The 24,961-nt window shown below is 36.0% G+C and overlaps 3 protein-coding genes across 8 annotated transcripts; 1 reads left to right on the top strand and 2 right to left on the bottom strand.

Moving 5' to 3' along the window:
• The first annotated feature begins 340 nt into the window (after positions 1 to 340).
• Positions 341 to 2,813, top strand: LOC109240153 (eukaryotic translation initiation factor 5A-2-like). The gene is made up of 5 exons (XM_019406780.1): positions 341 to 582; positions 1,387 to 1,509; positions 1,600 to 1,656; positions 1,738 to 1,812; positions 2,358 to 2,813. Exons 1-5 carry the CDS (start codon positions 460 to 462, stop codon positions 2,457 to 2,459), a joined length of 480 nt encoding a protein of 159 aa, XP_019262325.1. The 5' UTR covers positions 341 to 459; the 3' UTR covers positions 2,460 to 2,813.
• A 383-nt stretch (positions 2,814 to 3,196) lies between these two features.
• Positions 3,197 to 14,909, bottom strand: LOC109240151 (glutamate 5-kinase). Of its 6 annotated transcripts, none has more exons than XM_019406776.1 (13): positions 14,699 to 14,909; positions 11,951 to 12,085; positions 9,569 to 9,799; positions 9,292 to 9,389; positions 8,728 to 8,770; positions 8,081 to 8,142; positions 7,897 to 7,953; positions 5,247 to 5,282; positions 5,102 to 5,179; positions 4,523 to 4,589; positions 4,344 to 4,406; positions 3,880 to 3,983; positions 3,197 to 3,676 (listed from the first exon to the last, which is right to left on the bottom strand). In XM_019406776.1, exons 2-13 carry the CDS (start codon positions 11,985 to 11,987, stop codon positions 3,581 to 3,583), a joined length of 972 nt encoding a protein of 323 aa, XP_019262321.1. In that variant the 5' UTR covers positions 11,988 to 12,085; positions 14,699 to 14,909; the 3' UTR covers positions 3,197 to 3,580. The 6 variants fall into 6 exon arrangements, with proteins under 6 accessions (XP_019262321.1, XP_019262324.1, XP_019262322.1 ...); XM_019406779.1 differs by having other exon boundaries at positions 9,569 to 9,804; positions 14,699 to 14,902; XM_019406777.1 differs by having other exon boundaries at positions 11,951 to 12,110; positions 14,699 to 14,777.
• Positions 14,910 to 19,795: 4,886 nt separating this feature from the next.
• Positions 19,796 to 20,827, bottom strand: LOC109240145. The gene has a single exon (XM_019406768.1). The coding sequence runs from the start codon at positions 20,825 to 20,827 to the stop codon at positions 19,796 to 19,798; it is 1,032 nt and encodes a 343-aa protein (XP_019262313.1).
• Positions 20,828 to 24,961: the final 4,134 nt, after the last annotated feature.

Raw genomic sequence — 24,961 nt, 5'->3', positions numbered from 1 at the left:
AACTAAAAAATAGTTTGTAAGACCTACAAAATTATCTGAAGCAATAATTAAAAATAGTTTGAAAAGACCAAATGATATGATACAAATTTTATAAAATAATAAAAAAATTGATACGATATAAATTGTTCTAACTATTGACACCCCTCCGCTACAAAAATTCAAAATAACTTTTTTTATTTTTTATAAAAAAAAACCTAAAAATAAAATAATACAGCGTCATTTCAACGCAGAACACATACGGGAAATGAAATATCTTTCCACAGACAAGTTAAATCAACGGTTAAAAATTAATCATCCAAAAAAAACCCTAAAAAAGAATATGTAAAGCCCAAAGTTTCCAACTGACACAACCATATATAAGAAGCACACGCGCTCACTGCCTCCCTCCGCCTCTGTTAATTTTTGTTTGTGCTTTCAATTTCTTCATCAATCAATCTCTTCGAAGCTCCTTTGGAGAAAATGTCGGACGAAGAGCATCAGTTTGAGTCAAAGGCCGACGCCGGAGCTTCGAAGACTTATCCTCAACAAGCTGGTACTATCCGTAAGAACGGTTACATTGTCATCAAAGCCCGCCCTTGCAAGGTTTTTCTCTCTTAATTTTGTTATTTTGCTCGACGCTTATGTGTATTATTAAATATTTATAAATTCTAGATCTGATGCATTTTTGCGGATAATTTTACTTGTTTTTACTGATTTAGATTTGTAGTTTTTGTTTCAAGTTTGTATCTTTGTGCTGTCTAAATTTCGATTGTGAATTAGGGTATGATATATTTCGTGCAAAGAAAAGATTTTTGCTGTTAATAGACATTCTGCTTCAAGACATAAAATAGATTCTAACTAATAACTACTTTGTAAGCGGAAAATATTAACCTCATGTGAAAAGCTCAAAGTATGGAAGTTTGTTTTTAATAATGGGATCATAATAACACTAACATATGTGATATTGATGACAAAGATTTTCTGACTTAATCTAAGGCAAGTCTTACTCAAAGAGAGAAGATATTAGCTCAAAAGAAAATAATTTCTAGTGGTAAAAGTGCAACTTGTGATCTGTGGGTTGGGAGTGGGTTCGAACCCTGCTATAGACAAAAGCCTAGTTAAGTGGAGAACGGGAGTGGGCCCGTCATCCGTCTGGTTTCCAACCATGTGCTACGTGCATTCAGGGATTCTTCGGTTAAATAATAATCTCCCTTTTGACTCTTGGGGTTAGATTTAAAAGATTTTCACTTTGTTGCTGAATTGGACATCGTCATTGGTCATCTAGCTTTCAACAAAAAAATTAAATTTGGCCATTGTTCTTTGTTTTTCAATCAGTAAGTTTGTCGTTGTATAAATTTTTCCTTCAGTGCTTCCGGTGTTTGCTAACGTACACACTTCTTGTAACAGGTTGTGGAAGTGTCTACTTCCAAGACTGGCAAGCACGGACATGCCAAATGTCACTTTGTTGCGATTGATATCTTCACTGGCAAGAAGCTCGAGGATATTGTTCCCTCTTCACACAATTGTGATGTACGTGCTTCTGGTGATCTTTATGTGCAGTTCGCTATATTCTTTTCATTATATAATCGTTCTGATGTATTATAACTGTGTTTGTTGCAGGTCCCCCATGTTAATCGTACAGATTACCAACTCATCGACATCTCTGAGGATGGATTTGTATATACCTATTCCCCACTCAGTTTTTTTTTGTTATTTTGATTAATTTGTCGTAATCTTCTGTGCATTATTATATTATAGGTGAGTCTTCTCACTGAAAATGGTAGTACCAAGGATGACCTCAGGCTTCCAACAGATGAGAGTCTTCTCACGCAGGTTAGTAAGCACCGGGCTTATCCAAGTTTTCAGCATCTATTTCCAAGTTGTATTTTGAAGCCCAAATAAATATTTGGTAAATTACCTGTATTATGCACGCTCTAACCCTCTAGGGAAGGGGAGCCTTAGCGTAACTAGTAAAGTTGCTGTCATTTGACCAGGAGGTCACGGGTTCAAGCCGTGGAAACAGCCTCTTGCAAAAATGCAGGGTAAGGCTGCGTACAATAGACCCTTGTGGTCCGGCCCTTCCCCGGACCCCGCACATAGCGGGAGCTTAGTGCACCGGGCTGCCCTTTTTTTTTTGACCCTCTAGGGAAGCTTAGGTGGGTTCATGAGATGACCTCAATTCATTTAATCTTGGAATTTTAACAGCTTATGGAGCAGGCTTTTTAGTAAAAGGGGCATTTTTGTGCCCTCAAGTCAAAATTATAAATGTTGGTGCACATTGTGAGAAACTTATAATGGAGTTATGTTTGGTCGTTAATTCTTCTATTTCGAGAAAATATTGCAGGTTGCTTAACCATTATAATTTGCTTAATGTGCAGATCAAGGATGGATTTGCTGAGGGCAAAGACCTTGTTGTGTCTGTCATGTCTGCCATGGGTGAGGAGCAGATTTGTGCACTGAAGGATATTGGTCCAAAGTAAATTCGTTGAGAGCGCTTGCTCTAGGCAAAATATTTATTATCTTAATGGAGATGGACATCGCAATAGCAGAAAAAGATTGCGGACCAACTTGTTCAAGAACATCTACGTGGTTTTCTTGATATCGGAGGCCCCAATTTTATTTTGGTCCTATATCAATATTAGGACTTGAGTTAGATTGTTGTTTTAATATGCGTTGGAATTTGTTCTGTTTATGTTAAAGGTTTTCAAATTTGGTGTGGGAAAAGTTAGTCTTGCATTATATACAATTTTGCACCTTCAGCTTTTGTGAAGCTGCACAATTTTTTTTGTAAGCGTTGACACAATTCTAATTCCTTTTATCCTGCATTTGCATCTTCTTAACCTCTTTTTCTATGGATGATGATAATGTCCAATACTGGTTTGGTGCACTTGACGAAAAGGAATTCCTTAGATTGAGAAAAAAATTTCCTTGGTAATTAACTTGCATCCTCAATTTCTTTGATTAGGCTACCATTGGGGACTAGGTTTAATCTCATCTCTGCACTGGCCTTGAATGCTTCTTATAGTGTAGTTGAGATATGGCGTCTTAAATTAGCGCACTTGAATTTTTCTTATAATGAAGTTGAGTTTTGGCATCGTATTATTGACATTTTACGGCTAGAATATAAACAAATTTTCTTCTGCTATCACCTAAAATTGTGATGGGATGTCGAGAGGTATGCTTTCTATAAGATTTAATCTGCCAACAGACCAAAAAATGAAATTTTCTAATCCAATACTGCTATGTTCTGTAATAAGGAAAATCTGAGAAAATGATAAGGAAAGGTGACTAGGAATAGGAAGGAAGAAGGAGATCACAACAAAAATCAATCAAAAGGAGAAGTTACAATCCCTGCCCCTATAAAACTGGTTGATCGTTTCTTTTTGTTGCTTTAGTGAACGAATGCAAGGTTCAACAAGGTACGAGTGGCATTATAAACCGAAAATTTGCTGTTTGTAAGTGCCTTCACCCAAATAAAAAGGTCTTAAAATGATTTGAACCCTCGCATTCAGGGGGTCCAGTTGGTACACTTCTTACTGTATTAATCATCATCCTTGCTGCACGAATATACTGGCCAGGTTTCACTGCAGTAATCGATGATTTAACTCATATACCTGATGGCTGTTCCGAGCCAGTCATCAGGTATGCTGCCTTTCAAGATTCCACTAAGGGCTTTGACTGAGTGGTCTGTTCCTGCCTGCACCAACCTAAATCTCAGCACACAAGAAAACCACAACAACGACTACGCCTCAGTCCCAAACAAGTTGGGATCAGCTATATGAATCCTCACTTCTTTCTCAGCACACAAGAAAAGAAATAATATATCAGTCCTTAATCTCAAACTAGTAGGCATAGGCTGTATCTTTTCACCCTCAGTGGCTTTCCAGGAAAACATATTACCTTTGTTATGTAGACATCGATTCCAAGCTTTGCAATCATAGCGGCTTCTGTTATCTTTGTCACCATCCCACCAGTTGTATCATGGGCAGCTACAGTGAATTCAACTGTTGATGAAAGATTGAGGAATGATGAATACCAAGTAACAAACTCTCTCTGAAGATAAGTTGAATGCAAGTCAAGTTGTTTAGTGCCTTTATAACGAAATAAGCAGCTAATCCAGCATGGCACTGTCTTCTTCAGTTGCAATTACGGTATAAGAACAGATGTACTTATTCCGATTGATATATGCACGCAAGGCAATCAGATTCGCAGCCCCCAACAGTATAATCTTCTCCTTTTGGCTCTGGCTTCCTTATACGTAATTGTGGGCTTGTTTATTGAGGAATTTGCACATATGAGAATGAAGCTACATTTGTGTTCAAATGCATATTCAGTTCCCAAAGTAAGGATTGTTCTACACTGACCTGGCTTGCTTGTGTCCTCTAATCTAGGTTTCACTACCGACCAGCTTCCATCTTCACGTACAGCTGTCACAAGTAAACATTTCTCGTCTCAGTATGATGCAGCTTCCGGTAGTTGCTCTATGGAAAGTAATATATTCAAAACAATGAACCCAACTCTAGGGCTAAAATGGAGCATTTACCAATTTCCTGGATAAGCACAGCGCCAGGTTCTACTGGTGGACGATCATATACGCCAAGTACATCCGTCTTCACTCAAGATGTATAGGATAGCATTTACAGAACAAGATCTCATGTTGATCAAAGACAAAGTACCACGAAGATGAGATGAAAAGTAAAAGCTTATGTCTGTCTGCCAAGTTAGTGGTTCTGTATTCATTTTGTGCAAGACTAGAAAGCACCTACACGCAAATCTGTTATCCTGAGATGGATCTAGAAATAGAATCTACAATGCCTTTTAAATCTAAAAACAGATTGCAGGTTTTAAGGCAATGTTTCCGAAAAGAATGTAAATGAACCTTCACATACAACACAGGGATGATGTCTTCTTATAGTTTTACAGAGATATTTTGCTAGAAAGAGCATTCGGACCCACTTTAAGACTATTTTCTCAATGTGACATTTATGTCTCAAGCATAATTAGCACATTCGTGAAAAAAATTAAGAATCTAGAAAGTCTTTTGGAGTAACTATTCTAATTTGCAAATCTCCAGCATGAACAGTATCAGAATGCACTCTCTACATAACAATGCGTCGGATACAAGGAAAACAACAAACTCTGGCTTTAGTTCAGCTGCTAAATGACGTATTATCACGTCTCCACTCAGAATAGTGCACTCCTGAACAAGTGAAAGGATTAAGTAAATGACAACCAAGTTAATGTTCAATTATACTTGAAAAACAGACCTGTAATGTATCCAGGACAGCATCTCCATGCAGAACCTGGAATTCAAATGAACTTGTGTTACAACATTCCAATAATTATGTTCACAAAATTAGAAAATTGAACCAATTACAATAACAAAGTGACCAAATTAGGAAGTGATGTTTTAATTCACTAATCTGATATCCTATGAAAGAATAATGAAGAAAAGCTTTATTAAGGGCAATATAATAGAAGTTCCTTGCAATGAAGAAAAGACTCAAAAGTGTTCGCTCAAGGCAGAGCGAAAGCTAAGCTAAAGTACATTTGCAGAAAACCATCCTTTTCTTTTTGCTAACATAGATTGGTTAGTTCACACAGGTTAACATTGTTTAAAATGAACATGACACTAATTCAAGTAAAATAAAATTTTGAAAAGCTTTCGGACTGCATAAATAAACTTTAACCGTCAGCTTCTTTCGTATATAATTTAGTGATGAACTATCATTAACATTAGAAAATCCATAGTTAATTTAGTTGTACTCGAACCTACTCAGGTTATGCTTGAATACAAAAGTATCTGATTGTGAAGTATAGTTTTTGGGTATAAAGATAGCTTAACATTATGCACAGACAGTTTATACCATGTCTTATTACATTTATTGGCTTTTAACTCTTGAAATAACCCATACGGCTAGGTATCAGCACTCAGCAGGTTTCATGCGTATATGCGATTGTAAGAGAGACAATCATCTGTGGTATTTTTCCCATAAGGAACATGAATTACTATGAGTGAGGAACAAGTTCTCCATATCTCTTAAAATTTCTTGGTAATGATTAAATGTCACGAATCAAATGTTGTGCTAAAAGAAAAAAAAACACTTTATATGCCTTCATATCTTTAACTCTCAACAGAAATCTGCTCGTACATCGTAATTAAAGCGATCCTTTGTGCCTATATTAGTGGTATAGCAGATAGTTAACACTAAAACTCAAGTCATACTCAAATAGATGGAAGATACTTTACTCCAGCACGTGAAAAGGAGCTAGAAGCACAAGTTATAGCGGGAACATACTGTTATATCGATACTATCCACCCCCCACCCCCCCTTAAGAATGAAACATAACGTTTTGCATGATGGGAGTGCCCTCATCCAAAAGATTTTAGCCCCAACCCCACTTTTGTTAATTTTCTTTTCTGCGGGTTGTCATAGTTTGTTAGAGATAAGATGTCATGCATCAATTTAAAGTTTCCAAAAAGTTACATTATGACCTTGGCTGCTTCACACATTATCATAAGGTTTTGGCTTCAATAATCCGGTTTCTTTTACAAGGTAACAGAGCTAATCTTAGGTAAAAATGTTCTCTATGTAAATCTGTTCAATCAACCATTTTCTCTCTACTTCTAGTCCAATTGTATATTGCCTCTACCCAATTAGTCGCTTTGCACTTGCCTCAGTCTACTCAACTCAACTAGCCACTAGATCTATTGTAGGCTCTCTTTTCTCTACTCATTGAACCCAGTTTCTATGCTTCAATCCTCCAGATCCCTTCTTCAACTTGTTGATACTAATCTCTTTGCTCTAAACTCACTCTTCAACCTACGTGCCTCATTAAAACTCAAGTTGTTGAGATTACATATGCGAAATAATGTTCAGATACACAACATGCCGCACCTTGTTAAGAGTTGCAGAAAAGAGCTTTATCATTGTCCGGCTACTCCACCCATTATATTAAGGATTTGGATTGGATGTGCAGATTATTTATAATTTTTACATGGCAAGCCTTTGGTTTAGATATGTGGGCTTATAAGTCACAAAATTTTAAGCACAGAACAATCCACTGAATAGGAAGGTCAGATTCCCTTTTAGGTAAGAGGGCCACATGAATTTTGTTAACTTCAGTTTTGAATCCTCGTGTGTAATTCACTAATTCCTTCGCCCAGTACTCGTTTTTTCACTTATTACTTAATATTTCATGCATGTTTCTCTCTTCAACCCGAAAACAACAGATCCCGAAGTAAAAGATTCTAAGGATCCCATGGATCATCAGAGTTCCTTTCCTTATGCATATAATCTGTTGTTTACAAGCTTCGGGTCTTTAGCTGGTGCTGGCACCTGCGGCTCAACAGCAGCGCCCTCCTCCAAGAAGAATAGATTCAAAATTCTTGATCAACATGTCAAAAACAGTAAGACAGTGCGATTCATCATTACCAACAACATTCACGCACAGAATCATCCTAAAAGTAAAAAGCTAGAACGAGCTTTGAGTAGTAGAACTTTTTCCTTTTCTCCATGTTCTACAGGTTTTTCTAGCTTTTGGTGTAATGTCAAAACCCATAAGATCATGAGATTTTGCACTATATATATATATCATTCTTCTAGACATTCATGTGGAACATCAAGTTTATGAATACACATAAAAAAGATCTGACAGTTAAGCACCTCCTCGACATGAAAAGCCTAAACATCATGAGAAAGCTACCTACAGGTCCTACACAATGCACATTTTGAATGATATGCTTGGCTAAGAAAATGATATGGAAGATATCAGGGGAAAGGTAAGAATATGGTCAGGAAGTCTCTGTTTCACATAAAAAACAAAACTGAAAAATAATCACAGAGCCTAAGGAGATAGTTATATGTGTGAAAAATAATGAGTGGTCAGGCTAAGACCCAACGAGTTTAAACTCACAGGTATAAAACCAGCATCAATAGCTTTAATGACTATTGAAATGTCAGCCTCTGTCATCTGCAAAAGCACAAGTTGTCAAATTTCAAACAATTTCATGGCAAGGAATAATTTGTTTTTTTCGAAAGAGCTTAAAAATATAGCAATATATCCATTTAATAAAATTATCTTCATTTCGCCTTCTAACATTTCTTTGACATGTTGACCAACCACATGAGAATGGAGACATTCCGATGGAAGGAATACCCTCTGCAACAACAAAAACCGTTTGTTAGGGATGTACTGGTAAGAGACCAAGACATAAAATCGTAATGTAGCGCATGACTAAGTAATCTGTGAAGAGTGAATTCAAGTAAGCCCTTCAATTTAAAAATATGCATTTATGATGAATCATTAACAAGCCTTGTACACGAAGAGCGTTGATTGTTTGACGGTTGACTGGATGGCAAGTTATCTAGTACTATGAAGATCAACAGCATGACTAGATTAATTCGGATGTTAGCTTTAAAAAGAGTGATGTGTCCCTTGTAACATCTTCCACAGAGCATCATAGCCCCTCCAATCTGATATGATAATTACTTATGGCCTTCACAGTGTCTTTTCAAATCCTATTTCTTATCGTGCAGTAAAGAAGTTGGGCTAAGAGAGAAATTTCAGCACTTGAACATCAAAATTCATTTCAAATCCCAACCCTGCCCAAAGTGAGACCCACTGGAGGTAAATGGAGTGCAGATGTGAAAATGATACATGTCACGCTACCAGTAACATTTAATCTCATCTATCTCAAGACAGGCTTAGAGACTAGTGGTATATAAAAGAAATTGTTATGAGTACCTCTTGCTAGGGCTCTCACGATTTCAAGATTGAGGGATGTGACCTGGAATAAAGAAAAATGAGTATTCTATCGCATATTACCAGGGCGTCAAAGCAAAAGCATAAAAAGGAGATCATTACATAGAGACAAAGGAGTCCAACAAGTAATTAAGTCATAATCACTTAATTTGTGCAGGAAACACCAAACTCGCTCCTTGAACACCTAAATAGACATCTCTCAGGTAGTGCATAAGGTTAAGTAGATAAGAACTCAAGCATGGACGTTAAGCCCGCATAAGATCCTGGAAATATGCCCAAAGAAGAGAACTAAGATGCATGCATGAAGTATTTTCTGTAATGTTTGTGACCCAAATGAAAAAACCATGGAATGTAGAAATGCAAAAGAAAACAGAGGGAAAAAAATATTTCACAGGTCTCAGCAACGGCACCACTAGTCCGAAGTTAAAAGCAGAATGTAGAAAAGGAATAAAGACAAAATATCAGCTACATAATAGAGTTGAAAATTGTGTGTCACGTGGAACAAAGATATTTCCTGAAAACGGAAAGGTGAGGGCTGGATCTTACTGAAATTCTTGTAGCAACAAAACCAGCCTGGACAAGAGGTCGGCTTAGTCCACCCTTATGAACACCTGACTTGCTAGCTTGAAAGTGTCCAAAGGAACCTGAAGGCAATGATGACAACGTAAAAGTGTCACGAGTTTACACGAAACTAACTAAATTGTCCTTCTAGAGCAGCAAATCTGGTAGATTTATATTTTATTCATTTCATAATTCACATGTTTTGTTGGCTAATGAACCTTAGAAATCTTGCTAATGACTAAGCACACTCGACAATATCAACCTGCTCCATGCACAACAATAAAACTTTCTGAATCCGCAACTGGTTGATCACTGAACTCATCGACGAAACTTGGAGGTTCAGACTGTCCAGGCCTTTTGCTCCAATCCATTCCAAGAACTTTTGCAGAATCAGTATTTGGAATCAATGCTTGACGAAGCTGGGATGAAACTTCCTTAAGATTCTCCTCATCTATAGTCTCCAATTTGTTTTTACATGTGATCGCTGCACCTCCTGAACTAAACAGTAAACAAATAATGAATCCTCTGAAAGAAGACATGCTAATAAGTAGAAAAGGATTCAAATCCCCTTGTTTAAACCAACCTGATGTCACTTCAAATGCAATTTATACATTGTTAAGAGTAACCTAAAATAGTTAAATACAAACTCCAAAGAGAGCATCAACTGGTCCATTCTAATTGTTAAGTGACCAACATATTTCTATTTTTATTTTTTCTACAGGTAAAATCAATCACTATGTCTCAATCCCAAAACTATGGGCTCATATACAAGGAATCCTCCGTATCAGTGAAAGAATATACATTCTTGTTTGGCTATTTTTATGTTGTCCGTCAACTATTATAACTCTCCTTTATCCAGGCTTGTAATGCTATGTTTTGCACATGTGTGGAGTTAGTTTTTCCCCTCTTGTTTGTAGGTAAAAATTATCAGAAAAGAAAATAACAGTGTTTCGTGCAAGATGAAAGCACATCCTAGCTGAGGTATCCGAGAGTTGATAAGTAAAGGAACTCTTTCCTTGAAGAAGATACAAGGATCATAGAAAAATTAAAAAATGGTTCTTTCTTTTGAGTATTTTCCTCGGAACTACAAAGTGTAAAAGTACTTGTTATAGTGAAATCAGTTGCTCCTCTCGGGTCGTGATTTTTTAATTATTTAGAAGGATTTTTCAACCAGTTGCTCTGCTGGGTTGGGCCAACCAGCAGGCCAAGCCCATATCGACGGCTCTAGGTAGACATGAATGAAAAGGCAGCTAGTGCAATCCGACTGCACTTGTCTAATGAAGTACTCAATAATGTCGGTGATTAAGATAGTGACCGTGGTATTTAGAAAAGACTAAAAGCACGTACATGTCCAAAACCTTGGCAAACAAGTTATTTTTAAGAAAGGAACTATATGAGTGAAGGTACAAATTTCTTATCACATTTAAATATGTTAAATGGATTAATCATACAGCTAGCCAACCTCGGAGAACAAATTAGTGAAGTAGATAAGGTTATCTCGCTACTGAACTCGTTGCCATTTTCCTATGAATAATCATCCTGCGTCGTAGAGATGCCATTGAGTTAAAGGAGATCATATCATTCATCCTACTCAATGAGAAGATAAGGAAAAAGCTTGAAAATTGGGGCAGGGCTCTTATCATGGAAAACAGAGGCAGGAGTCATTATAGGCCTCTTATCATGGAAAACAGAGGCAGGAGTCATTATAAAGCTTCGAGTAGCCGTGATAAATTCAAAGGTCGTGGAAAGTCCTGCGACCGGTCAAAAGGTAGAAATTGTTACAATTACGGCCAACCCGATCACTTCAAAAGAAATTGCCCAAATCCAAAAGAAAGATCAAAAGCAGTGGCCATGACAACATAATTGTCGTAGTGCAAATGATGATTTAGTGGCTCTCTTCATCCACGAGGAGGAAGGATGCATATACTTGGCAAGCCAGGAATCAAAATGGGTGATTGATACAGCAACATCCTACCATGCCACTCCGAAATAGTGCTTCTATAGGTACAACCGCAGGAAACTTTAGGACGGTCAAGATGGGAAATAATTGTGGGGATTAGTGGCATTTGTATCAAGGCAAATGTCAGAGACACATTAGTTCTAAAGCTGTGCAACACATACCAAATCTGCGAATGAATTTGATTTCAGGGATCGCTCTAAATTGAGGCGGGTACGCGAATCATTTCGCCAATAGGAAGTGAAGGCTCATCAAAGGATCATTGATGATTGCTAAAGGAGTTGCGCGCTACATATTCTACAAGGCAACCACTCAGTATGTGATGCGATTGTAGATGACATACGAGCATATTTGTGGCACCAAATATTGCGCCATATAGTGAGAAGGGACTGCAGATCTGTGGCATCAGATGCACATTAGTTCTCTACTATGCAAGATAGTTGTTTCTAAATTATCACAGGAAGATGGCAATGAGTTTAGGAACGGGATAACCTTATCTACTTCACTACATTTTTCTCCGAGATTGGCTAGCTATGTGATTAATCCATAAAATATATAACTATGACAAGAAATTCGTACCTTCAGTCATATGAAAGGAATACATTTGCTTTCTGAAAAACAACTTGTTTGTCAAGGATTTGGACATGTACAAACTTTCTAGTTTTTTTCAAATGTCTCAGGTGCTACCTTCATCACCTATATTATTGAGTACTTCATCGGACATGTGTAATCAGATTGCACTAGCCGTCTTTCCATCCATGTCGGCCTAATCCGCAGGTTTCACGGGTTCGAGTTTCGTCCCATTGCCATCTAATGCCTTGCCTGTTGGATGTGTAGATCATTCAGCCTTCATTGTCATATAGAGAAACCATTATCACTGTTGAATTTTGTTACTCCGTACTTTACTCCTGATATTTTTTTCCACATAGTACATTACAACCGACCATGAACAATAATTTTATGTATGAGCAAAACATATGCTTTGATACCAATTGCTAGAAAAAATAACCAACAAAAAATATTCACGGTATATAACTGCAATAAACACAAAGAACCAAAATACATTAATTAACGATAATAATATAAAAACAGGGACACCTAGTTGTTAACATGGAAAATCTTTATTAAAAAGAGGAAAACCACGAACCAAGAGTAGCAATTGATTTCACTATAGCGAGAACTTTTCCACCTCACTATAATACTTCTCACACTCTTTATTTTTCCTCTCAAAGTATTTTATTTCTCACACTTCGTAAATTCTTCTCTTGCTCTCAGTGTTTTGTGTCATACAACTGAGACAGCTCTGGCTTATATATATTAGTAGAATTGCCTTGTGATGTCATTATCCTTTATTCCAAAAGTCAAGTTTGACATTGGTGAACACTAGGGCTGTCTAAGGGTGGGGGATTACGCGGAATCGGTGCGGTCCGTACACGTACCGCTTTGTCCCGGTCCGGTTGGGTTTAGGGGTAAGGGATTGGGGCTAAGGGGTTAGAACCGCTCTGGTTGGTACCCTAAAGGTACCGAACTGGTAGCGGTTCGGTACCGGACCAGTACCCTTAACCTTTTTTCTTATTCAAATTTAACTATTTTTTTACCGTTAGCCAACGGTTATTGGCAACGACCAAAAACGACTATTTTTGCCTCCCTATCCCCTAACACCCTCCCTACCCCTCAATTTATATTTTTAACCTCTAAGTTTGTTAAATTACACTTTGGCTCTATTTTAAACTATAAATACCTCATTTTATTCTTTCATTTATCACATAAAACTCTCTCTCTCTCTCTCTCTCTCTCTCTCTCTCTCTCTCATAGCAATTAACATTATAGCACTCAATTATTTTGCTATAATTTTTCAAGCATCAACATTAATTATACGGTGGCGTATTTTTTTGTTGGTAGTACACCACTAGTCGGAGCAACTTACTTCCATTGACATCAATTATATATTGGCGTTTGGTACACTCGTTACAACTTTTATTAAGTTTCGCATTTATTTTTGTTATACCTGTATTGCTATTTGTTGTTATTTTAATTATTTATTATTAAAAATGGCTGCTAAACTAGTAAAAAAAGTGTTTAATAGATTGAATAAGGGTAATGCTAGGGAGGGGGTCCCTCTTTTTGAAACAAAATCCTAACCAGTCCGAGTTTATCTGTTACATACAAGAAACGTATATTTCTGCTTTTCAAGGTTTTCCTAGAACAACGGTTAGAAATGATGTTTGCGAGGATGAGGAAATGAAGACTTACTGAAATAATGGATTAAAACAGAGAGAAAAAACATTGGCCTTCCAAAAATAATTCAAAAAGACGACGATGCTTATAATGAAATACTATCTACCGGAAATGGCGGGAATGCAGAAGAATTAGTACTATCAATTTCAAGCGAAGAACCACTAAAACAACAATAACATACCCAGTATTATCCCACATCGTGGGGTTTGGGGAGGGTAGCGTGTACGCAGACCTTACCCCTACCTTTGTGAAGGTAGAGAGGTTGTTTCCAATTGACCGAAGAACCACTAGAAGTTAATGAAAAATTATATAAATCCTTCAAAAGAAATATGTAATTTTATATTTATAACTATTGAAATACAAATAAATACTTAGAACCTGTATTAGAAATATAATATTTACATTGTATTAAATAAAATAAAAGACACTTCATAGCCTTGAATTTTTCCATCCCGTAAAGTTTGTGTGTATTTAAATATAGCAATTTACCCTAAGTACCCTTACCGCCCCCCTCAAGTACCCTACCCTAGGACCGGTAGTGGTACTGGTACGGTACCCCCAAAAATCCCTTACCCCGTACCCTTAATTCCCCTTAGCCCCAGTCCCCTTAAGGAACCTCTCCCTTACCGGTACCGCCCCCTTACCCAGTTCCCTAAAGTACCCAGAACCCTCCCCTTAGACAGCCCTAAACACATAAAAATATTGACTGGCCGCCTATTAAGTTCAAAGAGGAACAACAAACTTTCTTTCCTCTTTTTCATGGTTTCACATTTTGGTAGATGGGGCTGGACCTCACAAAAATAAGAGCCTCTTCCTGGTAGGATGAGTTATTTTTTCCCTTCTTATTTATAGGTAAAAATTATCACAAATTGTCCCAGATGAAAACTTTTAAGACCCATTTAGATACATCAGAAGGAAAATTTCTAAAACTTCTTAGACCCATTTCAATACCTCAGCCATTCCAATAAGTAAATGATAAAGTAATAAACAAATTGCTCAAGATCCCAGATCACTCTCCCTAGTATTGGTCGGAAAAAGCAAACTGGGTATTCTAAATTTCAGATTTTTCAATCAAATCCACAGATATCAGATCAAATGTAGAGAAACAATCAAAATTCAACTCAAAGAAACTAAAACATTAAAAAGCAATATTTAATCAATACAAACATTCACCGATAAGAAAAAAGAATAACTCACCGAGCTTGACGATGCAGCGGACGCGTTTGGTTGGAGGGACAGGGGCGGAAGCTTTATTCTGCTCCATTTTGGTTGATGCTTTCTGCTACTCTTCAAGTCGACGCAGCTACTGCAACAGTATAATTTATTAAAAAAGAATAATTTAACAGTAATTTGATTTACGATAACAATATGTGAAAATGGTTTTATGATTAATTTGACCAATCATTAAGGACATTTTAAATATAGAAGCAATATGAATTAGAATTGAAAGGGTACTTTCTCTTTGTTTTTTCGTTCGAAGTGTTTTGGGACCGTTTGTCCATAAAAAATAAAAATAAAAACCTTTTTTCATATTTTTTTTTTCAAAAATGGGTTTATCCATAAAATTTTGCAAGTTTTTAGAAATTTTCGAACATGAGTTTTTTCAAAAAGCAAAAAGTGATTTTGACTATTTTTTCAAAATTTTCAAAAAAAAAAAATCCTCACTCACAAAACTGTAACATTTTTTCAAGTGAAATGTATGTCCAAAAATAATTTTAAATTCTAAATACTAGTATCATTTTTCAACTTAACTCCATATACTATTTTTTTTTTAAATATTAACGCCTACTTGGTGTTGCAAATTCAACTTACTTTAGGGCACATTTGGCCATAAAACAACTCGCTAGCGTTTGAACATATATTTGGTTGAAACTTGAAAAAATGTGTTTTTGAAGATGAAATAAAAAATAATTTTTGAAAATTAAAATTATGTTTGGATATGCATTTTACTTGAAAAGAATTTGAAGTTTTGTGAGTGGGAAACTTCAAAAACTACTCTAGAGTTGTTTTTGGGATTTGAAAATTTATTTTTAAAATCTGCCCCAAAATGGTTAAAATCTATAACAAACAGATAGTTGAAAATAGAATTTGAAAAAGAAAAAGCTCCCAAATTATTTGGCCAAACAAGAGAGAATCACTTTTTTCCAAAAAAAAATTTCACTTTGTTTTCCCATGAAATTCCAAATCCAACTTGAAGTTGAATTCCGGAATTTGAAAAACTCTAAAAAACTATTTTTCACAATTCACTCAAAATCACCCACAAAAATATAAAAACAACTCCGATTTGTATTCATGTAAAACACAACTCTAATTCTAAATATCATTTTCAACTTTTTTTTTTTTGCGAAATTTCACAATTCTTATGTCCAAAAGCCCACTAAATACCACCCATTGACAAATAATAATGAGTTTGGAATAAAAGGTCTGTTATGATTTCAGCATATTGCTCAACTTTTTAACATATTTAATTTTAGGAACTTCGTAAAGACAGTGTAAATATTTTACACTTAAAATTGATAATTAAAAAATATTTAGAATATCATGATAAAAAGAAACAACATTCTACCTCTTTAAGTAGTATAGTGTCAAAAAAAAAAAAAAAAATAGAACAAAATGCATAACGAAGTATATATTTCTATTGCAGAAAGGAATAACATATTATGAACATTAGCTTAAGTATAAGTTTTGAGATTCCGGGTGTGTTTGGTATAACGAAAAATGTTTTTCGTGGAAAATATTTTTCAAGAAAATGTTTTCTTGGAAAATAAGTACTAATCTTACTCATTTTCAGGTGTTTGGTACGCAAATTAAGGAAAATAGCTTCTCAAGAGTATTCATAAATAATTTAGATACAATAAGCACGAAGCCATAAACTTTCGAACCAACAACCTTTCGAACCAACAAATTTCATAAACTTCCGAACCGCTAAATTTTCGAAACCGCGAACTTTCGAACCCGTAAACTTTATAATTTCTAAACTCATAAACTTCCGAACACATAAACCTCCGAACTCATAACTTTGGAACTTGTAATATTTCGAACCTGTAAATCGAAAGATGAAAAAAGAACTGAAAAAATATATTAAAAAAAATCCGGGGGGTGGGATGGGTGCAGAAATACAAAAAAGCAGAAATTTAAAATTACAAAAAAGAAAAAAGTTAAAAAAGTTTTTTGTGCGGGATGGGGGTGGGTGGGGGTGCAGAAAAACGAAAAAATAAAAATTTGAAATTACAAAATAAAATAAAAAAATAAAACATTTTTTTGTGCGGGGTAGGGGGAAGTGGGGGTGGGTGGTGCAGAAAAACGGAAAAACAGATATTTGAAAATACAAAAAAAAAAAAAAAAAATTCGGAGGGGGTGGTGAGAGCAGGGTGGGTGGTGACGGAAAAAAACTAAAATTAGAAAAAAAAAAAAGAAAAAAAAAAGAGAAGAAGCCTTTTTGGAAAGAGGGGGTGGGAGAGGTGGAGTAGGAGTTAGGGTTAGATGTGAGGTAAGTGGAGTGTTTGGAAAATGTTTTCCTAACTTTTTCTAGGAAAGTCATTTCCTCCAATTTCAATGTGATATCTTGAAAAACATTTTTCAAATTATTTTGTGCAACCAAACAATGAAAATGAAAAAATATTTTTCGAAAAATATTTTCCGCCATACCAAACACACCCTCATTTTCTCCCATTTGCCTTCCATTCCCCCTACTCAATGTTAGTGTGGAACTTTCTTTCGGCAGTGATTTACTCCTTGCGCAAGTACATGTAGAAATGACACCAACTAGCGACTTCAAAGGGTTACTATTTAGAAACAAGTTAATGGCATTTTGAATTTCAGTTTTTCAGTTTAATTTTTCGGAACAAAAGTGTGCTGAATTGTCCTCAATTAAGATTTAGTTTAAAATTTTAGAACAAAATAAGCACCGACATAGTACTTACTCCCTCTGTTCCAATTTATGCGAACATGTTTGACTGGACACGAAATTTAAGAAAAAATAAAAACTTTTGGAATGTGTGGTCTCAAACAAATCAAAAAGGTGTCCAGAGTATTTGTGTGGTTATAAAAGCTTCTCATTAAGGGTAAAATTGTAAGTTTAAACTAAATTGTTTCCTAATTTAGAAAGTGGTCATTCTTTTTGGAACGGAGCAAAAAGGAAATAGGTTCACATAAACTGGAACGGAGGGAGTATTATATATCTATTGGTTCGATGTTGTAAATTTTAACCGGATGAATTTTAGGTTCAACCAGGATCAACCGCCTGGTCTGGTCATAACTGAATCACCAGCGTAGCCGTAGATAAAATGGGAACGAGAAGTTTTATTTTGTGTCTCATACAACTGACACTAGTTGTATGAGGCTCCTTTTTGTCTCTCAAAATTGTGCACCCCAATCTTACACTGCTGGGTCCACAAAACTGTGAGACAAAAAGTTGCCTCATACAACTAGTGTAAGTTGTATGAGACACAAAATAAAATTTTCCAATAGGAACATAATCTAATTAGACTCCCATATCAGCATGCTTGTCTTTGAAATAATACTTCCTAGTCTCCCACATTGAATGGAATTCTTAAATCAAATTGGCCGTACCCACAAAATTTAAGGCAGAACCACAATGAAAAAAATTATCCAATCCTGGGCATAGAACACTTAATTATAGGCTACTCACCTGCCTTGCAACATAAAATGCAATTAAAACCATACTATCTACACAGATGATCCTAAAAGGCTAATAATACTCTTGCAATTCTTCTCAACCAGATAGAATGCTAAAAATTGCTCCTTAGTAATATGTAGGTAATGGCACCAAACAATTGTTACTAGTACTTAATACATAACATCCTTCCATAAATGGTTTCTTCTTTGATCCCAAAAATCATCAGAAACAAATAGTACTACACTTTCTTACGAATAACAGAACATTCTCCAAGTAAGAAAAGATTGTACAATAGCAATCTGGTGGCTGACAGCATAATAGAAGAAGGAAGTAGAATTGGATTCTTGATGATTTTAGATGCAATTCAATTCCGAAGAACACGACGTGTACCATCTCTGTGACTGAGAAACATTAGCAGTCAAACTATCGAAAACCACTGACAACTTGAAAGCTCTCAGTTGGGATTTTTCTTCCAACAAGAGCTGACAATCGAACGGTCTAGGAAACTCACCTCAACATGATGGCAAGATTTATTCGCAAATGATGAAGATTGCTTTCTGATGCTAAATCCACAGGCAGAGGAAGTTGGAAATGTTAAAAGACTACTCAAGAAAATTACATGACTCTCGAGCACTCAACATTCCAATCATGGGAGATTGTAAAAAATGCAACAGATTCTCCATCCAAAAAATGGGAGCAAACAATAGGAGCATCGTGAACGGGCTCTGATAGCTTCACAACTTGCAATTATGATGCAACTCATTCCCTTGAAGTTGTAGAAAAAATCATGAAAAAAAAGGGTAATGCAAACAAGCCGAAAACGCCTGAGCTAAAAATGCTGCAGAAAGGGCAATTAATAGACTGTTTCAGCTTGTTAACTCAAACAAGACCATGTTCTTATTCCATGAGAGCTCACAACTCCTTACCCCTTAAGAATATTTTCACCCCACTAGCTTCCGTACACAAATCCTCAATCTGAAGTATGCCGTATCTCTGAGAAGCAACTAGCTTAGTGGAAGTGCATACTAATTCCCAAGTTTAAGTTTGCCAATAAAACAATTAGTAAGTGATAAAAGATATGCAGTCTGTGAATACTACCAGATTGTTAAGGGGGAAAACAGCTGCATGCACTTACCCGATATGTATATAAGCAAAAGAAGCATTTAAAGTCAATGTAATGCGCTTTAAATTTGCTTCCGATCTAATTGTACTACTAAAGCAAGATAAGTTCATCGTTGATCTTCTAGAGTTGAAAAAAATATTACGCTTTTTCAAGGTAAAGATAACAATTTTAGGTACTATTATGGAAATCTTTTCAGGTAACATCCCATAAAAAGAGTACTATCATGGAGCAATAACTGAAGCTAGGGCACCTGGAAATACGATTCAAACTAACTTAACTTTTCATTAAGGAAATGATAGTTTTTACAGTACATACACAAAATGGAGAAGCTAGAAGAAAGCTCTAAATCACTATCCAGCTTCGACGGAACTTATTACATATAGAGATGCATAATCCATATCGATTACACATCTTCACATGATTTCCTAACTACTATGAGACCACATACATGCCTGCGTAAAATTAAAACAAAATTTCTACAAACTATAAAGTAAATGCTGCATCTTGAAAAACCCACTGACCTTAGGCAATTTCAACCTTGAACAACACAAACAACATGAGGAACCTTCTCATTATCAAAAGGCAAGTAGACATACTCACTAGCAAACTCCTCCGCGATATCCAATGCTAGCTCCCCGTGCAATGCCTTGCAATACATATACAACACCACGCTCGCAGCAAGACTCTGAAGCATTAGCAGAGTTGCAAAACCCGAGCTCACCACCATCTGCAGTATCACCCCGAAGCTCGTCCACCCTCCGCTTGCAGCCCCTACAGTCACCAAAAAACTAGAACAACCTCCCACTAACAACCCTATCAGAACCCCGAAAAATAACAACACTGATAGCGCTACCCGTCTCATCCCCTTCACCAAATACGCACTTCTCCTTAACGGTTCATAACCCCATTTCGATTCCACCACTACAATCACATAAGCCAATGACCAGTTTACCTGCAACCATATAAAAACCAATACAAACGCTGCTCCTAATAAAATAGCCAAACCCGCAAAGTAATTCGAGTCATAATTCACTTCAAACCCTAGAAGTTGAACGCACTGGACAGCGATCGCCCCGAATAGGGCGAATAATAGAACGATGAGAGCGTGGATTACACGCGAAACGATAAGGGTTGCAACTAAGGGCAAGAAGGAGTAAAGAACGGACTGCATAGAGGAAAGAAGCTTGACGGGTCTACCGTAAAATCCATGGAACGTGCTGTATGTGATCGTAGCCACAGCAAAGATTGCCAGAAGAACAGCGAATAGGGTGTAAGCAAGGAGAACGAGGAGGAGATTGGGATCGGGTCGGGTTAGGTCCCGGGTCGGATCAAACGGGTTAGGGAGGGTTAAGAAGGAGGAGGAGAGGTGAGCTTGCGGGTGGAAGATAATGGAATCGGACTGAGAGAGGGCGGTTTGGAGGGTAGGGTAAACGATGAGGGAGAAAGAGAGAGGTAAGAGGAAGGAAACGGAAAGGGCTAAGAAATGGCGGGAGTGAGCATTGATTATGCGCTTTGATTGGGAGAGTACTCCCCAGAGGTTAAGGGTATGTGAATAAGCTGACATTGAATAACAATGGCGATGATGATGGAAAGATGAATCCAGAAGGAAAGGATAAGAGAGTGTTTTGGGATGGTTTCTAAATTGGGAGAGATGCAATTTGGGTAATTTTGCCTTTCTCTCTCTTTAATTAATTAAAGGTGTGCGTAGAAAGTTTCAACAAAAATACCATATTCTTTTTCTTATATTTCATAAAATTAAATATCTGGGAATTTCCTATATGTAGTTTTAATTTGATGTTTAGTTATATTAATTGATGTACCTAGTTAGAGATTTGGCTCGTGTTTTACAAATCTAAATACTTTACACCCTTGTAAACTAAAAATATTATTCAAACTAATTTTATGGAATTTTGGGGAAATTACGCTCCTTGTCACTTGGCCCAACAGTCTATCAAAAAAGCCCACATTTGAAGCCCTTACCTGATATAGCCCAGGTTGTATATAATCTGGAAAAACATTTCACCAGTTAGCCCACCCTATTTTTTTCTTTTCTTCGTTCTTCTTCTTCTTCCTCTTTTACGACTTTGCACCCCAAAGTTTCTCTACCATTATATATATTCTTTAATTCTCCTTCCATATTCAAGGTTGATAATCACTATTAAGATGAGAAGAAAAAATACCACTTAAGAGAATTACTATTTTGGAGTCACCATTAAAGGTCATTCGAAGCTTCAATTTCAAAATTAGATTTTTTGATTTTGTTAATTGTTTGGATTGGGTGTTGGCCCAATTGATTGGGTTCGTCAAGGGAGTTCAAAACTCAAATTTGAAGTGAGCAGATTTGAGGTAGATTTGAGTTGAATTTCAGAAGATGCCCAAAGAAGAAGAAGAACCAGTGAAGCTCCATTAATATGATTCATTTGTATAATAGTGTATAATATTGTATAATATTGTATAATATTGTATAAGTAACATATAATAGTGTATAAACATCTCTTATACATTATTTTATACAAGGCTGATACATTTCTTATTCCTCCTCCTCCTCCTCTTCACTTTTATACACTTTTATACAACTATATATATAATATACCTCTTTGTATAAAAGTGTATAATATTGTATAAAAGTGTATAAGCATTTCTGACAAAAATTTTGTACGATTTTCACTTGCAATTTTTGATATTTGGATCCTGTAAATAATGTATCAGCCTTGTATAAGTGAATCTATTTCTCTTTGCAAAGTATACTTGATGTAGTTATGTAGAATGCATATCAGTACTGTGGATTTTCTCAATTGTATTTGATGTAGTTGTCTTGATTCATTTTTGTTGTTTGAGCTGCTTTCTGACTTCTGACCATAATGTGTAATGTCCTTTTATCTTATAGGTTAAAATCTGATGCGAGAAACCGCTCTCTGCAATAATTATTGTTATTCTATTCAGGAGTGCTTTGACACTGAATGAGCATATTGCTTCCATATGGATGAGCATCTAGACTTTAATGCAATGCTGTTGGATTAATGCAGATCTTAGTATAAGTTGGACGACCTTATTTGGACAGGGTATCCCTTTTAAGTTTGGATCGTATTTCTAGCAGTGAAGGAAGACAGTGTTGAATTTTTTTTTTGCCTTGGAGAAAGAAAAGACATATTAAGGAAGAGGCAATGACCTTTATATCTTAGCTAATAATGGAGATTTCAATAGGTGAAGAAGGTAAGCTGAGAAAGCTATCAGGATGTTCATAACCTCCATTAAATGTTTTTGACCTGTGTATGGAAGGGTTTGTTGAATCCGCCCTTTTCCTCCCCACACACCCAGATTGTATCGTGCAGGATGCTTTGGAGTTCTGAAAAGTTTTATCGGAAGGCATCTCTAAGTGGGCTAAAAAAATTCAGATCTAAGCTTATTTCTTTCTACCATACTATTTATTAGTTAGATTGTAGTTATAAAGCTGCCCCCTGGAATAAAATAAAGATAGAGGTTGCATTTGATATGGATCTATAGATCAATCTACAATATTATCTTGATATATGTGAATATCAATTCCATATATGGGATTGACATAGCATCCAATTCCATTTATTTGCTATATCTATTTGTTCTGATCAATCTGAATTACTCTCTCAATTCGAAAATCCAGGAGTTGAATTGATGTCCTCTCATTGATTCCTCCTAAATTGCATTGATTTATCCTAAAGATTTCATTTCAATTGGAATTTGGTTATTCACCATGTACGAGGATCCCCGCTAAGCATCCATGGCTGAATGGTTAAAGCGCCCAACTCATAATTGGCGAATTCGTAGGTTCAATAACATAGGTTGTTAACCAAAAAGGAGAAGTTCCCGTGAAAACAGAAAAAGACCTCTCCCTTTACCCCCCTTACTTGGCAGATTCACATTCGTAGGAAAGGTCTGTTCTTTTGTCTCTTTCCCTCAAGGGAAGGAACCTATTAATAAGATAATAATATCTCTCTGCTTCCTAGATAGATAAATAAGAAAAGGCTTAGCATATCCTATATAGATAGAAATCATAAGCATGTGCTCAATCAGTATTCTCTCCTGCCAAAAGTCCAATCCATCTACGAACACCGCCCGCTGTTATCTGCTACATTTAAATGGGTCTGAGGTTGAATCATTTTTTTAATCCGTTCTTTGAATGCAAAGGGCGAAGAAAAAAAAGAAATATTTTTGTTCAAAAAAAAAAAGAAACATGCGGTTTTGTTTCATATCTAAGAGCCCTTTCTACATTTTTTTCTATTACATTACGAAATAATGAATTGAGTTCGTATAGGCATTTTGGATGCTGCTAGTGAAATAGCCATTCTGGCTATATTTTCTGTTACTCCACCCATTTCATAAAGTATTCGACCCTCAATCGTATGGATATGTAAAATACAGGATTTCCAATCCTAGCAGGAAAGGGAGGGAAACGGATACTCAATTTAAAGTGAGTAAACAGAATTCCATACTCGATCTCATAGATACATATAGAATTCTGCGGAAAGCCGTATTCATCCTTATGTAAGGAATTACAAAAGAAATTCTTTCAACAAAGATGTGAATTAGGAAGGATTGGTCGACGAAATATGAACCGAAGACTGAACCTTGATATACCCCAGAACAATACATTTTTGTTACCACGAGATATATTGGCAGTCGCCGATCATTTGATTGGGCTGAAATTTGGAATGGGTGCACTTGACGATATGAATCATTTGAAAAATAAACGTATTCGTTCTGTAGCAGATCTTTTACAAGATCAATTCGGGTTGGCTCTGGTTCGTTTAGAAAATGTGGTTCGGGGGACTATATGTGGAGCAATTCGGCATAAATTGATACCGACACCTCAGAATTTGGTAACCTCAACTCCATTAACAAACTACTTACGATTGATATTTGGCTACACATTTGCAAACTTGTAAGTGAGCTAAAATAATGCAAGGTCAACTTATGAAGTGCATTATTATGTAATTTTATCTAGAACTTTCGTAATGTAAAGGTATGCATATTTGATTCTAAAATGCATGAGGTCTATCTACAATTGAAATATATTACATGGATATTATAATTTACCTGTTTTTTCTGCTATCATTATGATCCAAGGATTGGTGTGCCCAAACAATCTAAAAACTCGTGCCAAATTAACAAGTCAATTGGAACTGATTTGATTAGTGATGTGTTATTTACAGATTTGGTTTCTAAAATTATGGAAAATGTTTAATTTGAAATTAAAATAAAAGGTTCAGTCCAACGGAAAATGTATATTAGTACCAGTTTGTAATTTTCGGTCAAAATGAAATTGATTCTTGAGTCAATTTTTTTGGTCTTTGTTGGCTCGAAGTTTTTGATTTTTATTCTATTTTTATAAGATTCATTTTATTATCATATCAATGAGTATGGATGTTTTATTACACAATTTTTTATGAGATTACTCATAGACCTTATATACAACAACAATAATAACAACTCAGTGGAATCCCTCAAATAGAGTTTGGGGAGAGTATTGTAACGCAGATCTTACCATACTCCGAAAGAATAGAGAGGCTGTTTTTAATAGACCCTCTGCTCAAGACGATGGACTCATAGACCTCAGATAATGAAATATTATATTATTAGTATTGGTTTCTCTCTTTCTCTCATCCTTCCATTTATCCACACATGATTGGATTGCGGTTTGAAGAACAAATAATTTGAAGTT

The sequence above is a fragment of the Nicotiana attenuata genome, unplaced genomic scaffold (assembly GCF_001879085.1).
Source record: "Nicotiana attenuata strain UT unplaced genomic scaffold, NIATTr2, whole genome shotgun sequence".
Lineage (NCBI taxonomy): Eukaryota > Viridiplantae > Streptophyta > Magnoliopsida > Solanales > Solanaceae > Nicotiana > Nicotiana attenuata.
Note: the sequence above shows the minus strand (reverse complement) of the source record. Positions and strands in the feature narration are given on the sequence as shown.

Bases quoted from the DNA above. Each gene is read 5' to 3' on its own strand.
- LOC109240153 (XM_019406780.1), top strand. From the start codon at position 460: ATGTCGGACGAAGAGCATCAGTTTGAGTCAAAGGCCGACGCCGGAGCT. The intron at 1,510-1,599 runs GTACGTGCTTCT...TGTTTGTTGCAG, and splicing joins CCTCTTCACACAATTGTGAT to GTCCCCCATGTTAATCGTAC. The intron at 1,657-1,737 runs GTATATACCTAT...ATTATATTATAG, and splicing joins ACATCTCTGAGGATGGATTT to GTGAGTCTTCTCACTGAAAA.
- LOC109240151 (XM_019406774.1), bottom strand. From the start codon at position 14,765: ATGGAGCAGAATAAAGCTTCCGCCCCTGTCCCTCCAACCAAACGCGTC. The intron at 9,800-14,698 runs GTGAGTTATTCT...TGTTTAGTTCAG, and splicing joins CCGCTGCATCGTCAAGCTCG to GAGGTGCAGCGATCACATGT. The intron at 4,590-5,101 runs GTATCCGACGCA...TCTTGAGTGAAG, and splicing joins CAGAGTTTGTTGTTTTCCTT to ACGGATGTACTTGGCGTATA.
- LOC109240145 (XM_019406768.1), bottom strand. From the start codon at position 20,827: ATGTCAGCTTATTCACATACCCTTAACCTCTGGGGAGTACTCTCCCAA.